At 42.3% G+C, this 24,665-nt stretch overlaps 1 protein-coding gene across 4 annotated transcripts in view; it reads left to right on the forward strand.

Moving 5' to 3' along the window:
* The first annotated feature begins 3,380 nt into the window (after positions 1 to 3,380).
* The window catches only part of BICD1 (BICD cargo adaptor 1), a 266,606-nt gene continuing 245,321 nt past the window's right edge, over positions 3,381 to 24,665 (forward strand). For all 4 annotated transcript variants that reach the window (XM_030939518.1, XM_010370979.2, XM_030939519.1 and 1 more), the window contains exon 1: positions 3,381 to 4,118. In XM_030939518.1, the coding sequence (XP_030795378.1) occupies positions 3,906 to 4,118 (213 nt within the window). In that variant the 5' untranslated portion in view covers positions 3,381 to 3,905. The remainder of the gene's footprint in view (positions 4,119 to 24,665) is intronic.

A 24,665-nucleotide genomic window follows, 5' to 3' on the forward strand; every position in this document is an offset into this window, starting at 1 on the left:
AATTCCACTTCCAGGTATGCCCAAAAGAAATGAACATATGTCCACAACAAAAGTTGTACACGATGTTTATAACATATTATTCATAATAGCCAAAAGGTGGAAACAACCCAAATGCTCATAAACTGATGAATGGACACAAAGGTGGTATATCTACACAATGCAATATTATTCAGCCATAAAAAGGAAAGTAGTGGCCGGGCATGGTGGCTTACGCCTGTAATTCCAGCACTTTGGAAAGCTGAGGTGGGTGGATCACTTGAGGTCAGGAGTTCGAGGCCAGCCTGACCACCATGGAGAAACTCCGTCTCTACTAAAAATACAAAAAATTAGCTGGGCATTGGCCAGGAGTGGTGGCTCACGCATGTAATCTCAGCACTTTGGGAGGCCGAGGCGGGCGGATCACGGGGTCAGCAGATCGAGGCCATCCTGGCTAACATGGTGAAACCCAGTCTCTACTAAAAATGCAAAAAAAAATTAGCCAGGCATGGTGGCGGGTGCACACCTGTAGTCCCAGCTACTCAGGAGGCTGAGGCGGGAGAATGGCATGAACCCGGGAGGTGGAGCTTGCAGTGAGCCGAGATTCTGCCACTGCACTACAGCCTGGGTGACAGAGCGAGACTCCGTCTCAAAAAAAAAAAAAAAAAAAAATTAGCCAGGCATAGTGGCACATGCCTGTAATCCCAGCTACTTTGGAAGCTGAGGTAGGAGAATCCCTTGAACCTGAGGTGGAGGCTGCAGTGAGCCGAGATCATGCCACTGCACTCCAGCCTGGGCAACAATAGTGAAACTCTGTCTCAAAAAAAGAAAAAAAAAAAAAAAAAAAAAAGGAAAGTAGTATGACACATGCTACAACATAGATATATTTTGAAAATATTATGGTAAGAAAGAAGCCAGTCACAAAAGACTACATATTATGTGATGTTATTTTTATGAAATATCAAGATTAGGGAAAGCTATAGAGACCAAAAATAGTTTAGTAGTTCCTGAGGACTGGGGTAATGGGGTGGAGGATGGGGATGGGATAGGAGGATGACAGCTAAAGGGTACAGGTGATTAAAGTGGACAAGGGCAGCCACTGAGAGAGCTGGTATCCAAGCAGCTTGGAGGTGAAGTCCTGGCCCCAGAAGGCACTGCTGTGGAAGCCACACATCTCCCTTGAGGAAGTCCTTCCTTTGGAAGGACTATGCTTACAGTTTATACAGTGAGGAATGGCCAGGGGCTTCCTGGAAAGGCAGGTTGGCAACCTGCAGTTGCAGGTTCCATCTCTTTTCTCTTCAGCAGTTCATCATCATTAATCAACGTGTCAGAGGTCAGATGCCACAGGAGCACACAGAAGGGGCTTCCCACCTGGAGTGTGAGATAAGGAAAGATAGATCGGATGTTGCAGTCATTATCATCCGCTTCTCTACAAAGCTGGAATTTATGGTAGATGCACATTTGGAGTGTTTTCTCCTTTTATTTATTTATTTTTAGATCAGACAATCACAAGAGAATATTCTTTTGTTTTATTTTCAGATCAGACAATCACATGAGAATATGCTGTTGTGATCACTGGCGTTTAGAAGGAACCTTGTCTGGTTTGTGAAGCAATGGAAAACATATCCAGACAGCCTGTTAGTGGAAGCTTTGGAAGGGCACTGTCATTTGCTTTTCCTCCCACACCATTAACAAGTGTCTTTTTTTTTTTTTTTTTTTGAAATGGAGTCTCTGTTGCCCAGGCTGGAATGCAGTGGCGCCATCTCAGCTTACTGCACCCTCCATCTCCTGGGTTTAAGCAATTCTCCTGCCTCAGCCTCCCAAGTAGCTTGGATAACAGGTGTGCACCACCACGCCTGGATAATTTTTGTATTTTTAGTAGAGACGGGGTTTCACCATGTGGGCCAGGCTACTCTTGAACTCCTGACCTCAAATGATCCACCCGCTTCGGCCTCCCAAAGTGCTGGGATTATAGGCTTGAGCCACTGCGCCTGGTCAACAATTGTCTTTTTTTTTTTTTTTTTTTCTTAACCAGGTACACAATGATGGGAGAGTTGAGTCCTGCTTTCTAACTTAGAAAACGCATGTGTGTTGAACACCTGACCACGGAGAAACAGTTCCGGAATAGGTGCCATGCAGAAGAGAGGGAAGGAAAGATCTGTGGGTCTCACAGCCTCCCGTTACACAGAAATTGCTTCTTTTCTCTTCTATTGCGTTCTTTCCTCTTGATTCTCCACCCTTCGCCACTCTTTCATTTCCTCCACTCTTACTTTGCTTTCACCTCCTTTTGTAACCGTTCATCATCACTCTTTATGTAGATGAATGTGATTATCTTACAAGCATGTAATATTTAGTTGCTGGGTTTGTATGAGTAATGAGTGAACCTGAAGTCAACATAATGAATCCCGTTCAGTGCTCCAGAGTTAAGATTACAGAGTTGCCTGGCTTTGGGCAAATCACCCCATCTCCCTTTGCCTTTCTTTCACCCCCTGTAAACTGCGGATAATGGCTCCTACCTCAAAGCATTGTTAGGATTGGAGAGAACGCATGTTTCATACTTAGAAGAATGCTTGGCACGGGTCTCAAGAACTCTTAGCTCTTAGTGCTTAAAAAATGCTTATTGTAGGGCATCACTGGTACCTTATATAGGGAATTTCATGCAGTTTTCCTTTATTGAAGACAGAGCAAGGTGCTTTGGTGGAAGCTATTGGGGCAAGATACACAGTACCTGGAGAGGTTTCCTGGGTGCATGTATTATGGAGATTTTTTTTTCTGAGTGGATAGCATTCTTGTGATACGCTGGGCGAGAGCGAGCAATATTTAGCGGACTGTCCTGAGAGGATGGTAAGGTTATTTGGTGAGAGTGTTAGGTGGCCCAGGCCAGACTCGGGAGAGGCAGGGAGAGAGGGGGACGACGGACGAGGGCGCCTTGGGGGTGTGTCTTGAAGGCTTTGGAAACCCAGCGTTCTTTTGGGGGCAGGTGGCCCAGAGAGCCTTCTGCGCGCCCAGGGGACGAGGAGGATGCGCGGGCCGCGACCGCGATAGTTTTGTTTGCTTTTCTCGGGAGAAAGCGTTCCAGGCAGTTTCCTGAGCTTCGGCCCTCTACGTAGCAAAAGAACCCGGGCGCCCACGCCGCTCTCAGGGTCTTCTACGGCCACCGGGACAAAGCCCTAGGAGGAGCTCTCGCCCCCGCGAGCCGGACAGGGAGGAGGCTCCCCCGCCGCGCGAGCCCCACCACTTCCCAGTCCCGGGCCCGTCGCCTGCCCCTCCGCTTGGCGCGCCTCGCGGTGCAGCGGGCGGTGGCCCCGCGCGCCAGGCGGGAGGCGCCTGGGGATGTTTCCGTCTGGTCCTTCCCTCCTCCCCCCGCGCTGACTCCATCCGCTCCCCGCCCCCTGCTCGGAGCCGCCGCTACGCGGGAAGGGAGGGAGCCGGCCCGGAGACTGCATCATTCCGCACAGGCTGCTGCAGGGCCAGGGGGAGCAGGTGGAACGAGCGAGCGAGCTGGAGCGCGCCAGACCCAGGGCGAAACTGCAGTGACGCGGCCCCGGAGACATGGCGGCCGGGCTGTCTCTGAATAAGCAGAATCCGAAGCCCCTCGCTGCTCGCCGCCCCCGGCCGCCGCAGCCCGGGCCATGCCGCACGGCTGCTGACAGCACGCAGGGGCCGGCCCCGAGGACACATGCGGCGGCCTTTGCCGCCTGGCTCCTGACCCTCTGCCCTGTTCTCCATGTTGCATTTCTCGTCAGTTTCTCGGGCGGTGTAGCTGCGGCTGCCACCAGAGCCGGCGGGGCATCGCGCTGCTCATTCATCCAGCGTACTTTCTTTTCCATTTCCACCCCTCCCTTCCCATTTCCTTCTCCCTTTCCCCGCCAGCTTTGCATCCATCTCCCCGACCCCGTCACCCCCTCCTGCTTCCATCCACCGGGGCTATGGCCGCAGAAGAGGTATTGCAGACGGTGGACCATTATAAGACTGAAATAGAGAGGCTGACCAAGGAGCTCACGGAGACCACCCACGAGAAGATCCAGGCTGCCGAGTATGGGCTGGTGGTGCTGGAGGAGAAGCTGACCCTCAAACAGCAGTATGACGAGCTGGAGGCTGAGTACGACAGCCTCAAACAGGAGCTGGAGCAGCTCAAAGAGGTGAGTTGCCTGTCACCTCTCCCCTTCCTGGCCCGCACTCCCCCCACCCGCAAGGCCCACTCATCATGATCAAGAAGTCATGAAGGAGGTGATTGAAAGGGCTGTTTCTTCTTCTAGGGCCCTTTGTTGATAAGAGAAGATTGAAAGAGTCCATTGTTTTCTCCCCCAAGAGAAAAATTGCCAAAGAAATGAATATATAAGCTGGAATTTGGGAGGCAATGGCTGTTTGGCCTGCGAGGGAGGGAGATTCGTGAGTCTTCAAGTCTCAGCACTCTAAGGCGACATTCAAGTGGGTTGGAATGTATAAATCAAACTTCTCAAAACCGCTGTTATCTCAAACCCAGGTTTCAGCGACAATTTCATAGTCCACAGAAGTGATGAGGTTTGTGCCTGAGGACCCACAATTTCAGAATGTAGACTGTGTGGTACCTCAGCTTTCCTCTAGATGTAACCGCTCCTTGGTGAGAGAGGGAACTCCACCAATCCCATTTGACAAAGGCTAGGCAATCTTCATTCTGCTTGGCTTTAGTCATTCTTGTCGTTGGGCTGCAGGAGAAAAACAACTTTGCTGGGTGATCCCATTGCCTTGATTTCACCTCGGAGGAGGCTGGGCCATGCCCAAGTCTTATGAGGTCACCCTGACTAGAAAAAATTTAACTCACCTACAAATAGTCTGAAAGAGTGGTGTATATGAAATACGTGGGTAGTGTTGCATTTCAAATGAGGCTCTTCTGGTTGAAATGATATATTTATAAAACCAGACTATCACAAATGGGTGATGTATAATATCTGTCTTCAGTTTTTTTGTATTTGGCCTCTTTTAAAGCCTGTCGGATGTATGGGAGAAAACAATGAACGTGCCTTGATTTCCTATCAAGCACTCTTAAGAACATACATATTGTTTAAGTAACTCGGTCTGTTTTACCTGATTCTTGAGGCACTATGGGTAGCAAGTAGCCACTTATAAATTTAAATGTAATATACACTCCTTTTCTATGCGTCAAGTCCTTATTTTTAGGTGCATATTGACACTTAAATGTTAATTATTGTTTGGCATATAATATCAAAAATCTATTTCTTATGAGTTTGGTTTTTCTTGGGAGGGGTCTTATTTTATGCTGTTACGGTTAAAAAAATGTGATTTATGACATAATGAATCAACTTGCCTTCCAATTTAGTATGTGATATGGTAAGCATTTATACTTTTAGATATGTCTTATTTTATTTGGATGCCTGTCTACCAAAAAATAAATGTACCACCTATGATTAAAAATCCCAGCTAGGAATCTAATTTTTGTGTGTGTCAGGCTGTACATTTCTAGTTCATGTTTTACTTACTATGTACCTGTCTGGTCTTAACAATAGCTGGACTTGTTTATATTTTCCAACTTAGATTAGGCTGACATATTTAAATGCAGTGATGCTGAACCTCGTGAATTGAGGAAGCAGGATGATGACTGTAATTCTCAGAGATGTTTTGGTGTTGTCTATACCTATCAACACTGCTTTGCCAAGACAGGGAAGTGCAAACCAGAAAGTGGTAAGCCATCACCTTCTTGATAAAGATGGACTTAATTTAATGAAATGTACATGTTACTGACTTTCCTGCTTGATTTAAACAATCCTTCTAGGGATATTTCTGTCATTGCACTTACCTTGCATAGCAAACCTTAATGCAATTGTGTTTTGCCTTTGCTACACTATGAGCTTTGCATCCAAAGTCTTTAACACAAAAGCTAGCACACGGTGGGCATGAAATATTTTATGAAAGAATCAGTTTGTACCAGAAGAAGGCACACTTTTGTCAAACGTTCAGTAGTCAATATTGGTTAGTGTTAGAGAAATACTAAGAAAATTAGGATGTATAGGAAGTGACAGATACTAATAAAACTACCTGTATTAGTTTCACCAGCAGTAATGAGAAAAATGTGAAAAATATGTTTTTTAGGAATAATGTAACTGCGGTTTCTTAATACAGAATGATGCAAATACCAGCTAAAATTTTTTCTATAAATATTTTAATGTGTATTTTGTTCTGTATAGCAGGAGGTTAATAAAAATTTATCAGCATTATTTTTACTAAATGATTCTTTTCATATATTTATTTTCAGTTGCATTTAGCATAAGTGAAATTCAAGATTCCTGAAAAACTGGTTTATACAGTTATATAAAAGTGTATTTTAAGTAATAAAATAATTATTATAGTTGATTATTTGATAGTGAGGCCTATTATTTTTATTCTTTAAACATGGAATATACTTTAGTTGGAAATATAACTTAAATTAGTTAAATCGATTTCAAGTAATATTTCTTGTATGAAAAGTAAATCCAAAATAATTGTGCAAACTGAGGTGTTTCAACACTAATATTATATAGAAGTCAGTTTTGAAAAATATATTTTGTGAGTGTTTTGATTTTTCAAAAGGAAGTTTTGCTCATTATCAGGTGTATATAGTAAATGATGTTGCATTGTATCTATAAAGCCAAGCATAAAATAAATCTGGCTTATTTCTGGGATCTTTGAACAAATATGATTTATTTAAAAATAATTGAACCAGTTTATGGGAATGTCAATAGAAAACTACTGTATTAAGTCCAAGTTGGACATTAGTAATTTGCAGTGTAGCAACATGGCTCAGTCTTTGCAGGTCATTTTGTTTTCCAGAGTCAGTACTCACCAATGTTGCTACCTTCTTTCCCAGGCTAGGTACTGCTGTGACAATAATGCAAGTGGGCAGTGTTGCCTGAAGATGTGCAAAATCAAGAAGATGAAATTCATTATATTTTTTTCCTAATTATTTCTTCTCTTAACTCAATTGTTTTTTGACCAGGCCTGATGTTGTGTAGTGCTCTGCATGGACTACTGTAATTCAGCTCACAAAAGAACACACTTGAAAGAAAAATACTAAGGATTTGAAAAAAGGGTGACTTCTGACATCATCAGAATGTTCTCCTTTTCATGATTCTTTGGGCAGCTGGACAGAGCAGTATGTCCACTGGAATAGTTGAGTCTGGTTTTGTGATTTCACAAGTAACACTTGCTCTTCAGTGACCTGAGTGAGGGTCACCCACACCCAGTTATGTTCAAGGCCTGGCTGATTATATGTTTGGGATGTACGTAAATCAGCACTGTGCGCCTGTCACCCAGGCCAGAATAGTGTTTGAAGAAGAGTCATAGCTCCAAAATAACCTGAAAACTAAAAATATACATATATAAAAATACCCTAGATCTTAAACTTAAGAGTTTTTTTGAACTTAAAAATGGTTGAAATTTAAAATGTTGTAAAGTTGAAAAAGAGCCCCTTTAGAAAGGAATGATTCAGCATTACTGGTGGCATTTTAAAAAGGAAATGTATCTGTGAGACAGCTTTAGAAAAGTTTTGCAGCTTGGATACCGTAAACTATGCACTAATGAGCTTCAACCCATTTTCTTGCTCATTTTGTCAACCCTGACACCAAGGATAGTTACCAGCTGCTGAAGAAGCACTTTCTGGACATTGGGCAGCTTTTCCTTTTGTAGCTAACTCTATGCTTTTTCAGGGTTATAGTTAATTCATTCAACACAAAAATATGTACTTATACAGTTTTAGAGCTTGTCACATTGGTGACCTGATGAATGCCATTTAATTACCTAGATTCATCTTTAAGCAGAATTGTTTTCCTTCCAGATGCTTAGAAAGATTGTTAGTTTCTTTTATATCTTTAAGTTGGTGACCTGATGAATGCCATTTAATTACCTAGATTCATCTTTAAGCAGAATTGTTTTCCCTTCAGATGCTTAGAAAGATTGTTAGTTTCTTTTATATCTTTAAGTTCTAAATCACAAAATCATATGGCAAGAAAAACCCCAGATTTCTTTTCCAATCTATGAATAAAGAGAAAGTTAATACTTAATTGACCTGAACTATGATTTTTAACTTCTCTCATTGTTTTTATTTTTTTTATTTTATTTTTGAGATGGAGTCTCGCACTTTCACCCAGGCTGGAGTGCAGTGGCACAATCTCGGCTCACTGCAAGCTCCACCTCCCGGGTTCACACCATTCTCCTGCCTCAGCCTCCCAAGCAGCTGGGACTGCAGGCACCCACCACCACGCCCGGCTAATTTTTTGTATTTTAAGTAGAGATGGGGTTTCACTGTGTTAGCCAGGATGGTCTCGATGTTTTTAAAGAAAAAATGTTTACATTTATCATCAAATTAATCTTAAAATCTAAAATACATTAAGATATGCTTTTGGAAACTGTTTACAAACAACCTCAACAAACAAACATCATCGCTTTCAATCACATCTCTTTTTTTCTGGACCTAGTTGCTCTAACTTGCACTACCCCTTCTTTTTTTTTTTTTTTTTTTTTTGAGATGGAGTTTCACTTTTGTTGCCCAGGCTAGAGTGCAATGGTGTGATATCGGCTCACTGCGACTTCCACCTCCCAGGTTCAAGTGATTCTCCTGCTTCAGCCTCCTGAGTAGCTGGGATTACAGGCATGTGCCAGCATGCCTGGCCAATTTTGTATTTTTAGTAGAGACGGGGTTTCTCCACGTTGGTTAGGTTAATCTTGAACTCCCAACCTCAGGTGATCCACCTGCCTCAGCCTCTCAAAGTGCTGGGATTACAGGCAACTGTGCCCGTCCCCTTCTTTCTATTTCAAATCAAGATTTCGTCTCTGGCGAAGTTCTTTCTCACATATAACTTAGCAAGACTTTATCATCTTTTATCACATTCCCCATGTTTATGTGAGTATGTATGACAGCAATGGTTTGAAGATTTCTTCAGAACTTTTTGCTTGCAAATATTTTCCCCTATCATCCCCTTAAATATACTTGTACTCATGGATATTGCTTTCCAAATTTGAAAATAAGGTAATTAATTACTTGCATGTTGAAATATACATAAAGGACTTGCCCACACATAAGATTCCACCTGTAATTATGGCTTTGAGGAGAGGAGGGCATGAAGGGCTTCATAGTCTTAGTATTAAATAATTCATTATGCTAAAGGAGAATGCATGTAAAGTCAAGTGGCAGGAGATGCAATTGGGAAAGGGCCATGGCCACATTTTGTCTTTGTCTTGGGGAAGTGGAGCCATTGAAAATAAATGAAACAGTCACTGTGTTTAATTTTACCAGTCTTCAAAACAATTCAGAGGGCTTATTACTCATTTTTACTGATAAGAAGATAATAAAAATAATAAAGCATTGACTTATGTACAAGGCTCCATTTAGAACTAGGTTCTTTACAAGCCTTGCCTCTAATTCATGCAGCAATCCTTATACAAGGTAAGTGTTGCTTGCATTATACAGAAGAGGAAACTGGGTCTTAGAGAGGTTTAGGTCTCTTCCCAGGTCCGCAAGACCAAGTGATGAAACTTGGAAGAAGCCCACTTTTTTTTCACTGCATCGTACTACCTTAGAGTGTGAAACATCTCTGCCTAGTCTACAAACGCAATATAGAAGGTTATGGTGATGGTCATAATGGGTAGATTGAGGCTGTGCAGTGGGATAGGCAGTGGCAGTAGGGATCGTGAGGAGGGGGCACATCTAAGAGCTATTTGGGAGGTAGTGTGGAACAGGCATTGGATGTTACTATATGTGGAAAGTGAGGAAGACAGTAGAGTTGAGAATCTTCTCAGGCTGGATAGGAGGTGGTTCTATTTACAAAGGAAGGTATTATGGGGCAGAGCAGTTTTAGAGGGTGAAACTGATGCTCAAGTTACATGAGCTTTTGTTGTTTTTGACACAGGGTCTCTCTCTGTCACCCATGCTGGAGTGTGGTGGTGCTGTCACAGCTCACTGCAACCTCAACCATCCTGGCTCAAGTGATCCTCCCACCTCAGCCTCCCAAGGAGCTGGGACTACAGACCCATGCCACCATGCCAAATTTTTTTTTTTTTTTTTTTGAGACTGAGTCTCTGTTTCCCTGGCTGGAGTGCAATGGCATGATCTCAGCTCACTGCAACCTTCGCCTCCTGAGTTCAAGCGATTCTCCTGCCTCAGCCTCCCAAGTAACTGGGACTACAGGAGCATACCACCATGCTTGGATAATTTTTTTTTTTTTTGAGATGGAATCTTGCTCTATCACTCAGGCTGAAGTGCAGTGGCCTTATCTCAGCTCACTGCAACCTCCACCTTTCAGGTTCAAGTGATTCTCCTGCCTCAGCCTCCTGAGTGAGTAGCTGAGACTATAGGTGCCTGCCACCATGCCTGAATAATTTTTTTTTTTCCCGAGACAGTCTCGCTCTGTTTCCTAGGCTGGAGCACAGTGGCACAATCTCGGCTCACTGCAACCTCTGCCTCCCGGGTTCAAGTGACTCTCCTGCCTCAGCCACCACCACGCCTGGCTAGTTTTTGTATTTTTTTTAGTAGAGACAGGGTTTCACCTTGTTGGCCAGAGTGGTCTCGATCTTCTGACCTCATGATCTACCCACCTCGTCCTCCGAAAGTGCTGGGATTATAGGCATGAGCCACTGCGACCAGCCTAATTTTTGTACTTTTAGCAGACAGAGGATTTCACCATGTTGCCCAGGCTGGTCTCAAATTCCTGAGCTCGAGTGATCTGCCTGCCTTGCCCTCGTAAAGTGTTGGGATTACAGGCGTGAGCCACTGTGCCCAGCCACATAAGTCCTTTTAATTCATGTTTTCTTTGCTGGGGAAGCACACATTGCATGATAGATTCAGATACTCAACTTTCTTTTTTTTTTCTTGAGATGGGGTCTCATTTTGTCACCCAGGCTGGAGTGCAGTGGTGTGATTGTGGCTTACTGCAGCCTTGACCTCCTGGGCTCAAGCAGTCCTCGTGCCTCAGCCACCAAGTAGCTGGGACTACAGGCACACACCGCCACGCCTGACTAATTTTTGTATTTTTTTTTGTAGACACGGGGTTTTGCCATGTGGGCCAGGTTGGTCTAGAACTCTTGAGCTAAAACAATCCGCCTGTCTTGGCCTCCCAAAGTGCTAGGATTACAGGCTAACTTTCAATTTAATAAAAAAAAATTAATTTGTACAATTGGTTGTTATTTTATAGAAGCCTAGTTTCTAGAGTATGGTATATAAACAATTTAATAATGTTTTCACCAGTTAGTTTGATTGCTTTCTGAATTAGGAAAAATGAAAACAAACAATGGGCAAAGCAGCTGACTGGGGACAGTGAGGTCTAAGAAGGCAGTCTCTACTCACCCTTTAGGGTTATGGGGGCTGGGAGCAACAGTTCTCACTGCTCACTGACTAATCTTTATTAATCTTATTTAATCTTTACTGAAGATGCGTTAGCATTTTTAATTTAAGTGTTTTTGTTTTCCTCTTTTGGTGAGGGGTGTGGGAGGTAGGGGAGTCTCGATATGTTGACCAGGCTGATCTTGAACTCCTGGCCTCAAGCGATTCTCCCTCCTTGGCCTCCCAAAGTGCTGGGATTACAGGCATGAGCCATTGCACCCAGCCTTTTCCATTTTTCATTTCAAGAGTTTGCTTTTTAAGAATTACAACTGTGTAATCATGACAGTTTTTATTGCAGTACTCCAAGCTAGAGAAAAGCATATATAAATTAATAGTTTTCCCTTCTTCTCCCACAGTTCTGTCTCTGTTGTTAACACTTTGCTGAGTATTCTTCTGTACTTGTTTTAAATGTCTTTAAACATATAGTCAGGGTTTTTGTGTGTGTGGTTTTTTTTTTTTTTTTCTTTTCTTTTCTTTTTTTGCTGTTTTCTTCCTTTGTTTTTATAAAAACAGGATCTTGCAGCCTGGTGTTTGAAGTTTAGTAGTAAGTCCTTTCAAAAGGCAGGTATTTCTGAAACACGCCTGCATTTTTAAAGCACTGGTGAAGGGCGAAGAAAATGAGACCGATTAGGGAAGAAAACCAGAGAAGCTTAGAGTTTGGGTGACCCTGGGGATGTGGGAAGGTGGTGCACATGGTACTCTGAGGGTAGCATGGATGGTAAGTGAAAGAGAAAAAGGTGTAGGTTTGTGTAAAAGAAACTGATGGAATTTGGTTGCCCTATAGCAGACCCATGCAATGATACCAGGGGAAAAGATGGACAGTTTTGTGGGTGAATTAGCAGTGATTTTGATTCCTTGTCTTGTTGGCTGCTGATGGAGATACATGTATCAGCAGAATACCTGGCTGGTTTCCATGGCCAGCAAGAGCCAGTCCTGCAGTGTGACCACATCCTGTCCATTCTGGGTCTTGGTAGCAAGCCAGGATGATTCAGGCAGTTGGGCTTTATTACGTTATCCCTTCTTTGCCCTCTGAAAGCTGAGTTTTGAAATAGTTAGGATCTTATACAACATCTCAGATTCAGCATGCTGTGCAGGAGGTGGGGAGAAAGGGGTACAAAAGAGGAAAATGTTCAGTGAAGGTGTTCTTATTACAATGGAGGGGAATATGAAAATGGAAATTGATACCTTTTCCTCTTGGGATTTAATTATGTCTATAAAATTAAGGTGTTGCAATACATAATCTCTGATTTTTTTTTTTACCAGCTCTAAATCTCTGAGATGGCTATGTTTTAGAGCTATCTGTTCTGCTTATTTACTACCTATCCTTTACATTTCAAATTCATTCAATATTTTTCCAAAGTACCGAATAGTTTTGCCTAGTTGCAGTAATTTTCACCTAGGCTTCAGGGATCTTCCATCGTCTGTTTTACGTATTTTTTCTCCTTTCTTTTTCCACTCTGGTCACTCAGTTCTAGCCAAGATAATCCACCTTAGTTTAGCACTTGTGCTATGTCCCTCTCTCTCTCTCTATATATATATATACATATATAATTTTGAGATGGAGTCTCATTCTGTCACCTTGGCTGAAGTGCAGTGGTGCGATTACGGCTCACTGTGGCCTCGACCTCACAGGTTCAAGTGATCCTCCCACCTCAGCCTCCAGAGTAGCTGGGACCATGGGTGCACACCATCATACAGGCTATTTTTTTTTTTTCACCTGATTTTGTTTTTACTGGAGGCTCAGGTGGCCCAACTAATTTTTAGAAATTATTATTTGCAGAGATGAGGTTTTGCTATGTTGCTCAGGCTGGTCTCGAACTTCTGGGCTCAAGTGATTCTCCCACCTCAGCCTCCCAAAGTGTTGGGATTGTAGGTGTGAACTACTGTGCCTGATCTTCTCTCTCTATATATATTTTAACCACTTCATAGTTCCCTTTGTCTTTGAACACTTGGTCCACACTCACTTTTCTTCTGGATTCATATTTTCTGATCTCACCTATTATGTTGTAGAACTGATATGTTAGGTTTGTTTTCATTGACGCATTTGTACTTGGCTTCAGAGAGGAGAACAAGGCCCTGTGAGTCACTGGGAGCCAGATTTTGCATCAAAATAAGTCAGTTTCTGACAAGTATAGTTGTAAAGTAATGGAATGAGGCAGACTTCTTAGGAAGTAATGAATTCCCTGTCACCAAAAGGGAGAAGCTAGTGAGCCACTTGCTGAGAATACTCTGTGGGGGGTTATCCTTGGGAAGGGTATATCTAGAATGATCTGTAAGGTTCCTTCTTATTCAGATTTCTTTGATTTTATCATTCCAGGTATTCCACATAATTTCCTAAGTTTATATTTTTTATACTCCTTTCCCCATCACCAGAGCACAGTGTTTCTGACTTGGTTAAAGTTTTCTGCTTTAATGTTTGGCGTTTCACACTATTTGATGACTGTAAACATTTGGAATGTTTTCAGAATGTCTCAAAACTTTATTTTGATTTATGTTTTTGCTTTATTTTCAGAAGAAAACTAATGGGTAATATAAGCTTTAAGATGAGGGTATCTCTAAATTTGGAGAGCTTTCAGTGCAACTATACATTTTGAAGCTACATGGTTGCACTGAGGGAGGTCTACAGCCTCCAGATTCTTCCTTTTCAGACACATGTGGGCACATGTACATGCACATGATTTTATATTTTGTCATTTACGCTTAGCCCTGTGTGTGTGTGTGTGTGTGTGTGTGTGTGTGTGTGTATATTTTTTATAGACCGTGTTTTGCTCTCGTTGCCCAGGCTGGAGTGCAATGGCACGATCTCAGCTCACTGCAACCTCCACCTCCCAGTTTCAAGTGGTTCTTCTGTCTCAGGCTCCCGAGTAGCTGGGATTACAGGCATGCTGGGATTACAACCACGCGTGGCTAATTTTGTATTTTTAACAGAGACAGGGTTTCTCCATGTTGGTCAGGCTGGTTGCGAACTCCTGACCTCAGGTGATCTGCTCGCCTCGGCCTCCCAAAGTGCTGGGATTACAGGCATGAGCCATCGCACTGGCCTGCTTAGTCCAACATTTTATAATCTGCATTGTCAACTAGTCAGTCCCCAGAATCTGTGGGTTCAGCATCCTTGGATTCTGCATCCTTGGATTCAACGAACCTTGGATTGAAAATATTTGGAAAAAAATTTCATCTGTACTAAACGTATGCAGGCTTTTGTTGGTCATTGTTCCCTGAATAATTCAGTATAACAGCTATTTACATGGCATTTACATCGTATTAGGTATTATAAGTAATCTAGAGATGATTTAATGTATACTGGAGGATATGTGTAGGTTACATGCAAATATTACACTATTTTATCTCAAGGACTTGAGCATCTGTGGATTTTGATATCTACAGGGGTCCTGGAACACCCACACCCTCACCAAGACTGAGGGATGACTGTATTTACATTATATACCACTCTGATACTTTCTTTTTGCTTTAGATTGCCCATTACCTCTTCATCTGTTTCATTTATTCATTCAAAAATTTGTATTGAGTGGCTACTGTGTCGGGCATGGTTCCACTTGCTGGAGACACAGCGTTAAACAAGACAGACCCGATGGAGCTGCCTGGGTGGAGCTTATGTTTCAGACTGGGAAGAGAGTCAACGAATGAACATCCACACATATTTCAGTTGTGAGAGGTGCCATAAGGGAAGAGACAGACTGGCTGGGGAAAGCGTGATCAGGCAGTCTTCCCCAGGAGGTGAGACTTGAGCCCAGACCTGAATGATGACAAGGAGCCAGTCACGTGGAGACTGGGGAATGTGATTTTTAAGAAGAGGACAAGTGCCAAGATCTGCGAACTCTGTTGTAGTTGTTAGGGAAAGTGATGGGTTACCATGCTCTGTGAAAATGACCATTCATATTTGAAATAATGACCATTCTGTAACATAGTGTATTGCCTATTAGATTTTTCTAATGAGGTATTGGGTCTCAACATTGGAAATGTTTGAGCAGAGCCTGGATATCTTCCTGAGGTCTTCTCTGAGAAGAGGTGGGTGGGAACCAGTGACTTTCAATACAGACTGTATGTCAGAATCACCTGGGTGATTTATAAAACTTCTGCTGCCTGGACGCCACTCCGGGAGAGTTAAATCACTCCTTGGAAGTGGAGCCTGGCTTCAGCATGTGAATCCCTCTTCCCTTAGAGATGCAGCCAGGGTGAAGAACCCCTCTTCTATATTTCCAACTTGAGGACTAAATGACCCCATGGGCATAGAAGTGTTTAGTAAGAAAATCTGGTTCCAGGCACAGTGGCTCATGCCTGTAATCCCAGCACTTAGGGAAGCCAAGGCGGATGGATCATACAAGGCCAGGAGTTTGAGACCAGCCTGACCAACATGGTGAAACCCCATCTCTATTAAAAATACAGAATTAGCTGGGCCTGCTGGCATGCGCCTGTAATCCCAGCTGCTCGGGAGACTGAGGCACGAGAATCGCTTGAACCCAGGAGGTGGAGGTTGCATTGAGCTGAGATCGTGCCACTTCACTCCAGCTTGGGCGACAGAGCAAGACTCTGTCTCAAAACAAAACAAAACAAAACGAAAAACTGGGAAGTTATGAGCTAATATATAAACCTTCATTGTATAGTCTTTTAAAATTTGTTGTTTCTACTTTCTGAAAATGAAAACATTAAATCCTTTCTGAAAACCAGAAAATATAAAAAACTTAACTGCATTAGACAGAGATATATGTTAAATTTGAGTGCATTTAATTTTCTATTCTTGAGGACTGCTTAAAGTTTCTTTTAAAAGTTCTCTCTTATTATATTTATTTTATTCTGTTTGCAGTTTTTATGCCAACTTTGCACATTTGTAAATAGAATATTTAAAAAGGATTTTTTTTGAGGAATTGATCTCTAACTTCTGGGTGACTTTTAGTTGTTCTTTTGGTTATATATCTTTACTGTTTTCCAACATTTTAAGGAGAAAAAGCCTACTTTAAATGTAATATTTAACTGCTGTGTTTCTGTCTTTAAATTTAGAATTGAAAATGATAAACTATTTACATTTATGGGAACAATAACAATATGTGTACAATAATAGTAGCAATTTCCTTAAGAATGTTTTGTTGCAGTTTGGCGTGGGTCTATAATAGAAGGTTCAGAATCATGGGTCTTTGTTTTTCTCTTGCATACTGCAGAGTAATGTGGAATCAAATGCCACTATTGAAGAGTTCTTAGTCATCAATTTTTGAAATTGAAAGAGGTTTATATTGTAAGAAGGATGGGCCCTGTTGATAAGCCTCACTGATTGCTACTTTGTAGATGGTTTTAGGGGATATTTTGAAGTTGACCTTGTGTGAGGTTACTGGATGGAAACAGGATGAGTTTAATCTTGTACATGACTTCTTTTGTTGAGCTGGAGATACTATTATCTTGCAGATTATCTCTTTGGCACGCACGACCATTTTTTTTTTTTGTCCTTTAAATCACAAACTGGCTTTCTTTTTGCTAAGGTTGGTGTGCTTAGATTCTTTAAGCTCCAAATCTCAAGAAAATATAGGAAGGAAAATCGACCATTAGAAAGAGAGAAAAAAAAAAAGAAAAAATATAATGTGCTCCAAACCAATTATAAATAGCTTTTGAATTGTTGGCTCCATAGATAATTTTTTATTTTTTATTTTTTATTTTTATTTATTATTATTATTTTTTTGAGACAGAGTCTCGCCCTGTTGCCCAGACTGGAGTGCAGTGACATGATCTTGGCTCACTGCAACCACCACCTCCTGGGTTCAAGTGATTCTCCTGCCTCAGCCTCCCAAGTAGCTGGGATTACAGATGTGTGCCACCATGCCTGGCTAATTTTTCGTGTCTTTAGTAGAGATGGGGTTTCACCATGTTGGTCAGGCTGGTCTCGAGCCTCTGACCTCGTGATCCACCCGCCTCAGCCTTCTAAAGTGCTGGGATTACAGGCGTGAGCCAGGGCGCCTGGCCTCCATAGATAATTTTTAAAAGTCATACCAGATCTTAATTAATGTTGGCATTAAAAACTAATGGTGGCTCACGCCTGTAATCCCAGCATTTTGGGAGGCCAAGACGGGTAGATAACTTGAGGTCAGGAGTTCAAGACCAGCCTGGCCAACATGGTGAAGCCCTGTCTCAACTAAAAATAAAAAAATTAGCTGGATGTGGTGGTGCGTGCCTGTAATCCCAGCTACTTGGGAGGCTGAGGCAGGAGAATCTCTTGAACCTGGGAGGCGGAGGTTGCAGTGAGCCGAGATCACTCCATTACATTCCAGCCTGGGCGAGAGTCTCATTCTGTCTCAAAAAAAAAAAAAAAAAAAGGCTGAGGTGGGAGGATGACTTGAGCCCAGAGGGCAGAGGCTGCAGAGAGCCAAGATCGCAATACTGCACTCCAGCCTGGGTGACAGAACAAGACTCCATCTCAAACAAACGAACAAATAAATGAAAACTAACTACGGTTAATGATCTAGTGATCTCAACAACAGAAGATCTCAGTTTGTCAATTATTTTTGTTTTTTTTTGAGACAGGGTCTCGCTCTCTTGCCCAGGCTGGAGTGCAGTGGTGTGATCTCGGCTCATTGCAGCCTTGACTTCCCAGGCTCAAGTGATCCTCCTGCCTCAGCCTCCTGAGTAGCTGGGACTACAGATGTGAGTCACCATGCCCAGCTAATTGTTTTGTATTTTTTGTAGAGACAGTGTCTCACAATGTTGCGCAGGCTCGTCTCAAACTGTTGGACTCAAGCCATCTACCTGCCTCGGCCTCCAAAGGTGCTGGGATTATAGGTGTGTACCACTGCACCCAGCCTCAGTTTGTTAATGTTTTACAATAATTTAGAAGTAGAACCCTTTCTTAAGAGCATTCTCAGGTCTTCTACCTTAATTACTGTAGTTATTTCCAGTCATGTTTTATAATCAACTGCTATTTTTCATTGTGGCAACATAAGTAATATATTTTTGTAAATCATATTGAAGTGCTTGGGACAATACAAACAATTATTTGCTAAATTTTAGACCAGGGTCTCAAAACAATTACATTTTTAGATAATGGTCACAGTAAGTCTTCTCGGGAAAAAGTAATGAAGAGAACTCTAGACCAATGAGAATTTAGTCATCATTAATCAATGCCAAGCGAAAAAATCTTAAGATGTGTTTAAATTTGTGATGCCAGTGTGATTCAGAAATTTGAAAAATGGATTTCAAAGTAATGCTGTGAGCAGATAGGTCATTGCGTAAACATAACTAATGGTTCATTCATTCATTCCTACAATAATAATTCCATGTCAGATTTGGGTGTTGAGAATACAGCAGAGAACAAACACAACAGAAGGTCCATATTAGTGGAGCCTACATTTTGGGGGGGAAGAGAGATGATAAACAAAATGAATGAGTAAAGTAGATAGCACGTTAGATTGTCCAAAATGCTATGGGGGGAAAAACCCTGGGAATAGGGAGATGGCGTGTGAAGTGGAAGAGGGTTATGATTTTCAGTAGAGTGGTCAGATAAAGCCTTATTGAGAAGACACAATATGGAGACCATGTGACTGGAGGGGACTGAGCTAGGGGGTGAATAGTAGGTGAGACCAGAGGGGGCCACATGATGTAGCAGCTTCTAGATTATCAGGACTTTGGCTTTTGCTCTGAGTGAGATGGGAAACTTTCAGAGAGCTTTGAGCAAAAAAGTCACAATGTTCTGTGCTTTTTCCCTGATTGAGATAACTTCTGCATACATTCAAATAAGACTAAAACCCCCTTCAGGGAAAAGGAGTTTTCATTAACTCAGTATCCCATGAGGTATATGGCATTCTCTTCCTTCCCACCATAGCAGGTGTTTAATAGATGGTTATGGTATTGCACTGATTTAGAATGGGAAAAAAATAAAGATGAAGTTATTAAGACAGTCAGTTCTGGTCGGGCACGGTGGCTCACGCCAGTAATCCCAGCAGTTTGGGAGGCTGAGGCGGGCAAATCACCTGAGGTCAGGAGTTCAGGACCAGCCTGGCCAACATGGTGAAACAAAAATAAGCCGGGCGTGGTGGCAGGCGCCTGTAATCCCAGCTACCCGGGGGTTGAGCCCGGAGAATCGCTTGAACCTGGGAGACGGAGATTGCAGTGAGCCGAGATTGTGCCACTGCACTCCATGCTGGGCAACAGAGCAAGACTCCGTCTCAAAATAAAAAGACGGCCAGTTATTTTAAAAGAGGTTGGAGTAGACCACTTGTTTTAAAAATAACCATTTGTGTGCCTAGATTAAGCCCGTTTATTCAAAAGAAACTGTGCTGACTTGCCTGGTTCCTTGTACCAGAATCTTTACCTAAGTGTCTTGTACTCTCTGTCCTTTATTCTCCATAATATGAGCCATCCAGTAGACCCTAAGCAAAGGGGACATACAGACAGTCTCAACATTGTATTACTGGTTCTGTGCTACAGTTGTCATTCAGGTTCCTGAGAAAATGGATTGAATGCTTGTTATTCATTTATTTATCTATTAAGTCTTTAGAGAGCATCATCTATATGCCAGGTATTATGCAGGCTACACAAAAATTAGGAAGACATGATCTTTATTTTTAAGTTACTTATTTGTTGTTGGAGGCAACAGAGATAAACAAATTGTGATATTTTACTGGAAAGAATATGGGTTTTTGAGTTAAGAACAGACTATGTTTGAAATCCCTTTAGCAACTCTGTGTCCTCAGGCCAATACTTGAAATGATGTGAACGTTGGTTTCCTCCTCAGTAAGATGGAGAACGATAATAACTACAAGTGGTAAGGAAAAATGCACGTGAAGGATTTAATACAGTATCTGACACATGACAAGCACTTGATAAATGATGGATGTGATGGTGACAATAATAGTAATAATAATAAAATAATAATGTGTTGGCTGTGCTCGATAGGAGTGGAGGATAGGAAACCCAGCTTGAATCACAGTAATCTCTCTGATCAGGCAACATTTGAAGGGGCTTTGAAGAATGAGTAGGGATTTTCCGGGCAGAGAAGAGGGGCAAAGTCGTTCAGGAAGATGAAACAGCCTGTAGAAGAGGGAAGGCTGGAGAGGGTGCTGCTTGTCAGTGTCTGTGTTGTTGCGGTAGGAGGGCAGATGGAATTGGGTGAGAGGGGAGGTGAGCCTGGAGAGATGGTTTGGGGCCAGATGGGGAAAGCTGTGTGATGGGGCTTGTCAGTTTCTGCCAGCCAACACTTCAGCATAGCTGACTGTAACAAAGTTGGCAAGGCCTTGCTTTTGAGAGCCAGGCCTGGAGTACCTCTGACTAACAAGAGATCTGGGAGGATCTACTGCTCCCATGCCATCCTTTGTGTGTTTTAGAGTCTGTTTGAACCTTCTGGGCTCCTGTGAATTAGGGAGTGGCAGCTCCTCAGTCTAACTCCTATTGTGAATAGGTTGCCTAATTGGCCCTTTGGTTTGGGCACCCACTGTCCTTCCGCGTGGTTGGATAGATTTTGCTCCCAATGACCCTGATCTCTTACAGACCCCTCTGATTGTTCATTCTTGGCTTTGAGAGCCCCTGATGCCCTGCTGTCTTGACTGAGCTTCTAATGGTTGATCAGACCCTTGAACGTTGAGTTCTTTCCATACTGGACTTGAATATTCTCCTGCCCATTTGATTTGTTAATTAGGATTCATTGGCTGTTTCCCTGCTCTGGTCTTTTCTCTCTGTTGCTGCTGGTTCAAGTTTAATCTCCATTTTCCTTCTCCTCTGGGAAGTTTCCCTTATGCCTCTTGAACAGGGTCAAGAGTACTTAGGAGCTCAAATTTACACTGTATATCATGAGAAAAGCATTGAAAGTTTCAAAGCAGAAGAGTGACATAATTAGCTTTATGTTTTAAAATGAATTTTTGACTTTTGATTCTGGCAATACAGTGGTCCTGTGGTCTAAGACCTCTGACTAAGCTTCCTGCTGGCAACAATTAAACATGCTAAGTGAAATAAAAAAGTGGCCCTTAAATGGAATGAATGAGTTGACTACTCGGTGAGGATGCTCAGAGGCTAAAACTGAATTAAAGCAGGAACTCTTAGAAGTAAGCAGTGTGTTGACTGGGCACAGTGGCTCAGCCTGTAATCCCAACACTTTGGGAGGCCGAGGCGGGTGGATCACTTCAGCTCAGGAGTTTGAGACCAGCCTGGGCAATATGGCAAGACCCTGTCTCTACAAAAAAAACAAAAAAGTCAAAATTAGGCGGGCATGGTCACACACACCTGTAGTCCCAGCTAGTTGGGAGCCTGAGGTAGGAGAATCGCTTGAGCCCAGGAGATGGAGGTTGCAGTTAGCTGAGATTGTGCCACTGCACTCCAGCCTGGGCAACAGAGCAAGACTCCGTCTCAAAAAACAAAAACAAAACAAACAAACAAAACAGTAAGCAATGCATCAAATCTGACTTTTGCCTTGAATGCATTTGCTGAATCAGTATTGGTTCAATACTGAGCATTAGTTTTCTGGCCACTTAGAGTACAGGAAATAGGAGATAAAGCCTAGAATCTCCCCAGATTTGGGCTCCAGAGGACCCTACAACCATTGTGGGGAAAATTGGATGTGGTGGGAAAAACTGTATACCTCTTCTCAGACTTCATACCCCACCTGTGGGCTCTCACTACGGTTTGCAGACTGTTCACACCAAGTGTGTGTAGGAGGGAAGAAATCTTAGGGTTAGAATGAGAGTGAATGCAGGTTGGTCATGCCTGCAGCTCTCTTTGAAGACACTTGCTATCATGGCAGGCTAGAAATAGTCACCATAGATAGTATTTTTTTAAAAAAAAGGAGGCAGCGGGGCATGGTGGCTCACACCTGTAATCTTAGCATTTGGGGAGGCCGAGGTGGGTGGATTACTTGAGGCCAGGAGTTCGAGACCAGCCTGGCCAGCATAGTGAAACCTTGTTTCTACTAAAAATACAAAAATTAGCTTGGCATGGTGATGCAAGCCTGTAATCCCAGCTACTTGGGAGGCCGAGGCGGGAGAATCGCTTGAACCTGGGAGGTGAAGGTTGCAGTGAGCCGAGATCATAACACTGCACTCCAGCCTGGGTGACAGAGTGAGACTTTGTTAAAAAAAAAAAAAAAAATACCCTGCAGAAAATAAAATTGCAAAAATATAAATATACAAGGAACAGACACCGTTGTCTCCACATCCCTGTCATCACTTCGTACCTTGTGACTTTAGTTTGCATTTTTGTGGCTGCTTATGAGGTCATACCTCTTAAGTATTTACAGGCATTTATGACTATCCTGCACTGAAATGCATTTCATGTCTTTGCTCATTTACCATTGGATTGTTTATATTTTTCTTATTGATTTGTAAGAGTATACACCTATACTCATATTCTGTATACTAAGCCTTTGTAGTTACTTAGATATGTAAGAAATATCTTTTCCTAGTCCATGGGCCGTCTTTTCACTCTTTCTGTGGTGTCCTTTGATGAGAGAAGTTTATAATTTAATTTAGTTGATTTATCACTCTTGTGTTTCTAGGTTGTGTTTTCCTATTCTTAAGAAATCCTTTCCATGAAGTCATAAAAACATGCACCTATATTGTCTTCTGAATATCTTATGGTTTGCCTTTTATATTTAAATCTTTAATTCTCCCTGGAGTTGATTTTTGCATTTGGTGTGAGGTAGAAATCTAATTTAAATTTTTTCCCATGATTCTGCCCCACCCCCCAATAAAATTAGCTTATGATCTCAGTACCACAGGTTACTGAACAGTCCATCTTTCCTGCACTAATTTTCAGTTTCTGCTTTGTGATAAATTAAGTTTTTATATATGCATGGGTCTATTTTTGGACTATTCTGTTACATTGGTTTGTTGGTCTATTCTTGTGCAAATGCCACAGTCTTACTCTTACCATTTTAATATAAGTTCTTGGTAGCTGATGGAATAATTCTTCTTATTTTGTTTTTTCCCTGGAGTCACTGGCTTTGGAAACCTTCCTTGCTGTCATAGGCTCTTTGCTTTGGGAAAGCTCTCAACATTTACAAGGAAGTGACAAGTGTGAACGAAGGCAGATCACACTGTTTATTTCCGTTTCCCCAATAAGCATTAAGGAGGAGGATGTTGAGGGTCTGGTTATGGTTGTCTTAGACTTTGCACATGATTTTATAAGCAAAGCAGACAAGCTCCAGCAAGGGAACTCAATTGTCTAATTAGATGTTACTAGAAATCTTATTGGGGCTGTGATCTAATTCTTTTTTTTTTTTTTTTTTTTTTGGAGACAGACTCTTGCTCTGTTGTCCAGGCTGAAGTGCAGTGGTGCGATCTCAGTTCACTGTAGCCTCTGCCTCCGAGGTTCCAGCGATTCTCCTGCCTCAGCCTATTGGGTAGCTGGGATTACAGGTGCATGCCATACGCTCGGCTAATTTTTGTATTTTTAGTAGAGACGGGGTTTCACTGTGTTGGCCAGGCTGGTCTCAAACTCCTGACCTCAGGTGATCTGCCCGCCTCCGCCTCCCAAAGTGTTGGGATTACAGGCGTGAGCCACCGCGCCCAACCTGATCTAACTCTTAAGAAGTCACTTTGGAGAAAAATATTATTTAAGGGCTTTTCAGAAAGTATTAAAAAAGGTACAAGTTCTAATCTAACATTGCTGTTTGTGATTTTTGAGCAAGCATATGCGTATTTCTACTTAAGCATCTGAAATATTGCCTATAGTGTTGTACAAATTCTTCCTTTGGTTATTTTCCTCTTATCTCAGTCACTGGAAAAACAAATGCCTGTACTAATTCTCTATATACTTAAATGGTCTCTTTAGGTATAAATAACCTCATAATCACATAAAAGTTAAACTTTTAATGGAAAAGGCTCAGATGAAATATTACCTAAATAGGAATTAATTGCTTTTTATCACTTTACATTATTTCATTTTTAGTATTATGAAAAATATAATTGTTCCTTTTCTTTAAAAAAATTCAGCTGGCCGGGCGCGGTGGCTCAAGCCTGTAATCCCAGCACTTTGGGAGGCCGAGGCGGGTGGATCACGAGATCAGGAGATCGAGACCATCCTGGCCTACACGGTGAAACCCCGTCTCTACTAAAAAATACAAAAATCTAGCCGGGCGAGGTGGCGGGCACCTGTAGTCCCAGCTACTCGGAGGCTGAGGCAGGAGAATGGCGGGAACCCGGGAGGCGGAGCTTGCAGTGAGCTGAGAGCCGGCCACTGCACTCCAGCCTGGGCGACAGAGCGAGACTCCGTCTCAAAAAAAAAAAAAAAATTCAGCATAATTTGTGCTCAGTTTTAAACCAATAATTTTTCCCATATGTTTATAGTTTATATTTTCAAGCCAAAATACTTGAGTTTTTTTCCTGTCATAATATTGTCAAAATGAGAAATGTAT

Source organism: Rhinopithecus roxellana, chromosome 10 (assembly GCF_007565055.1).
Source record: "Rhinopithecus roxellana isolate Shanxi Qingling chromosome 10, ASM756505v1, whole genome shotgun sequence".
NCBI classification, from domain to species: Eukaryota; Metazoa; Chordata; class Mammalia; order Primates; family Cercopithecidae; genus Rhinopithecus; species Rhinopithecus roxellana.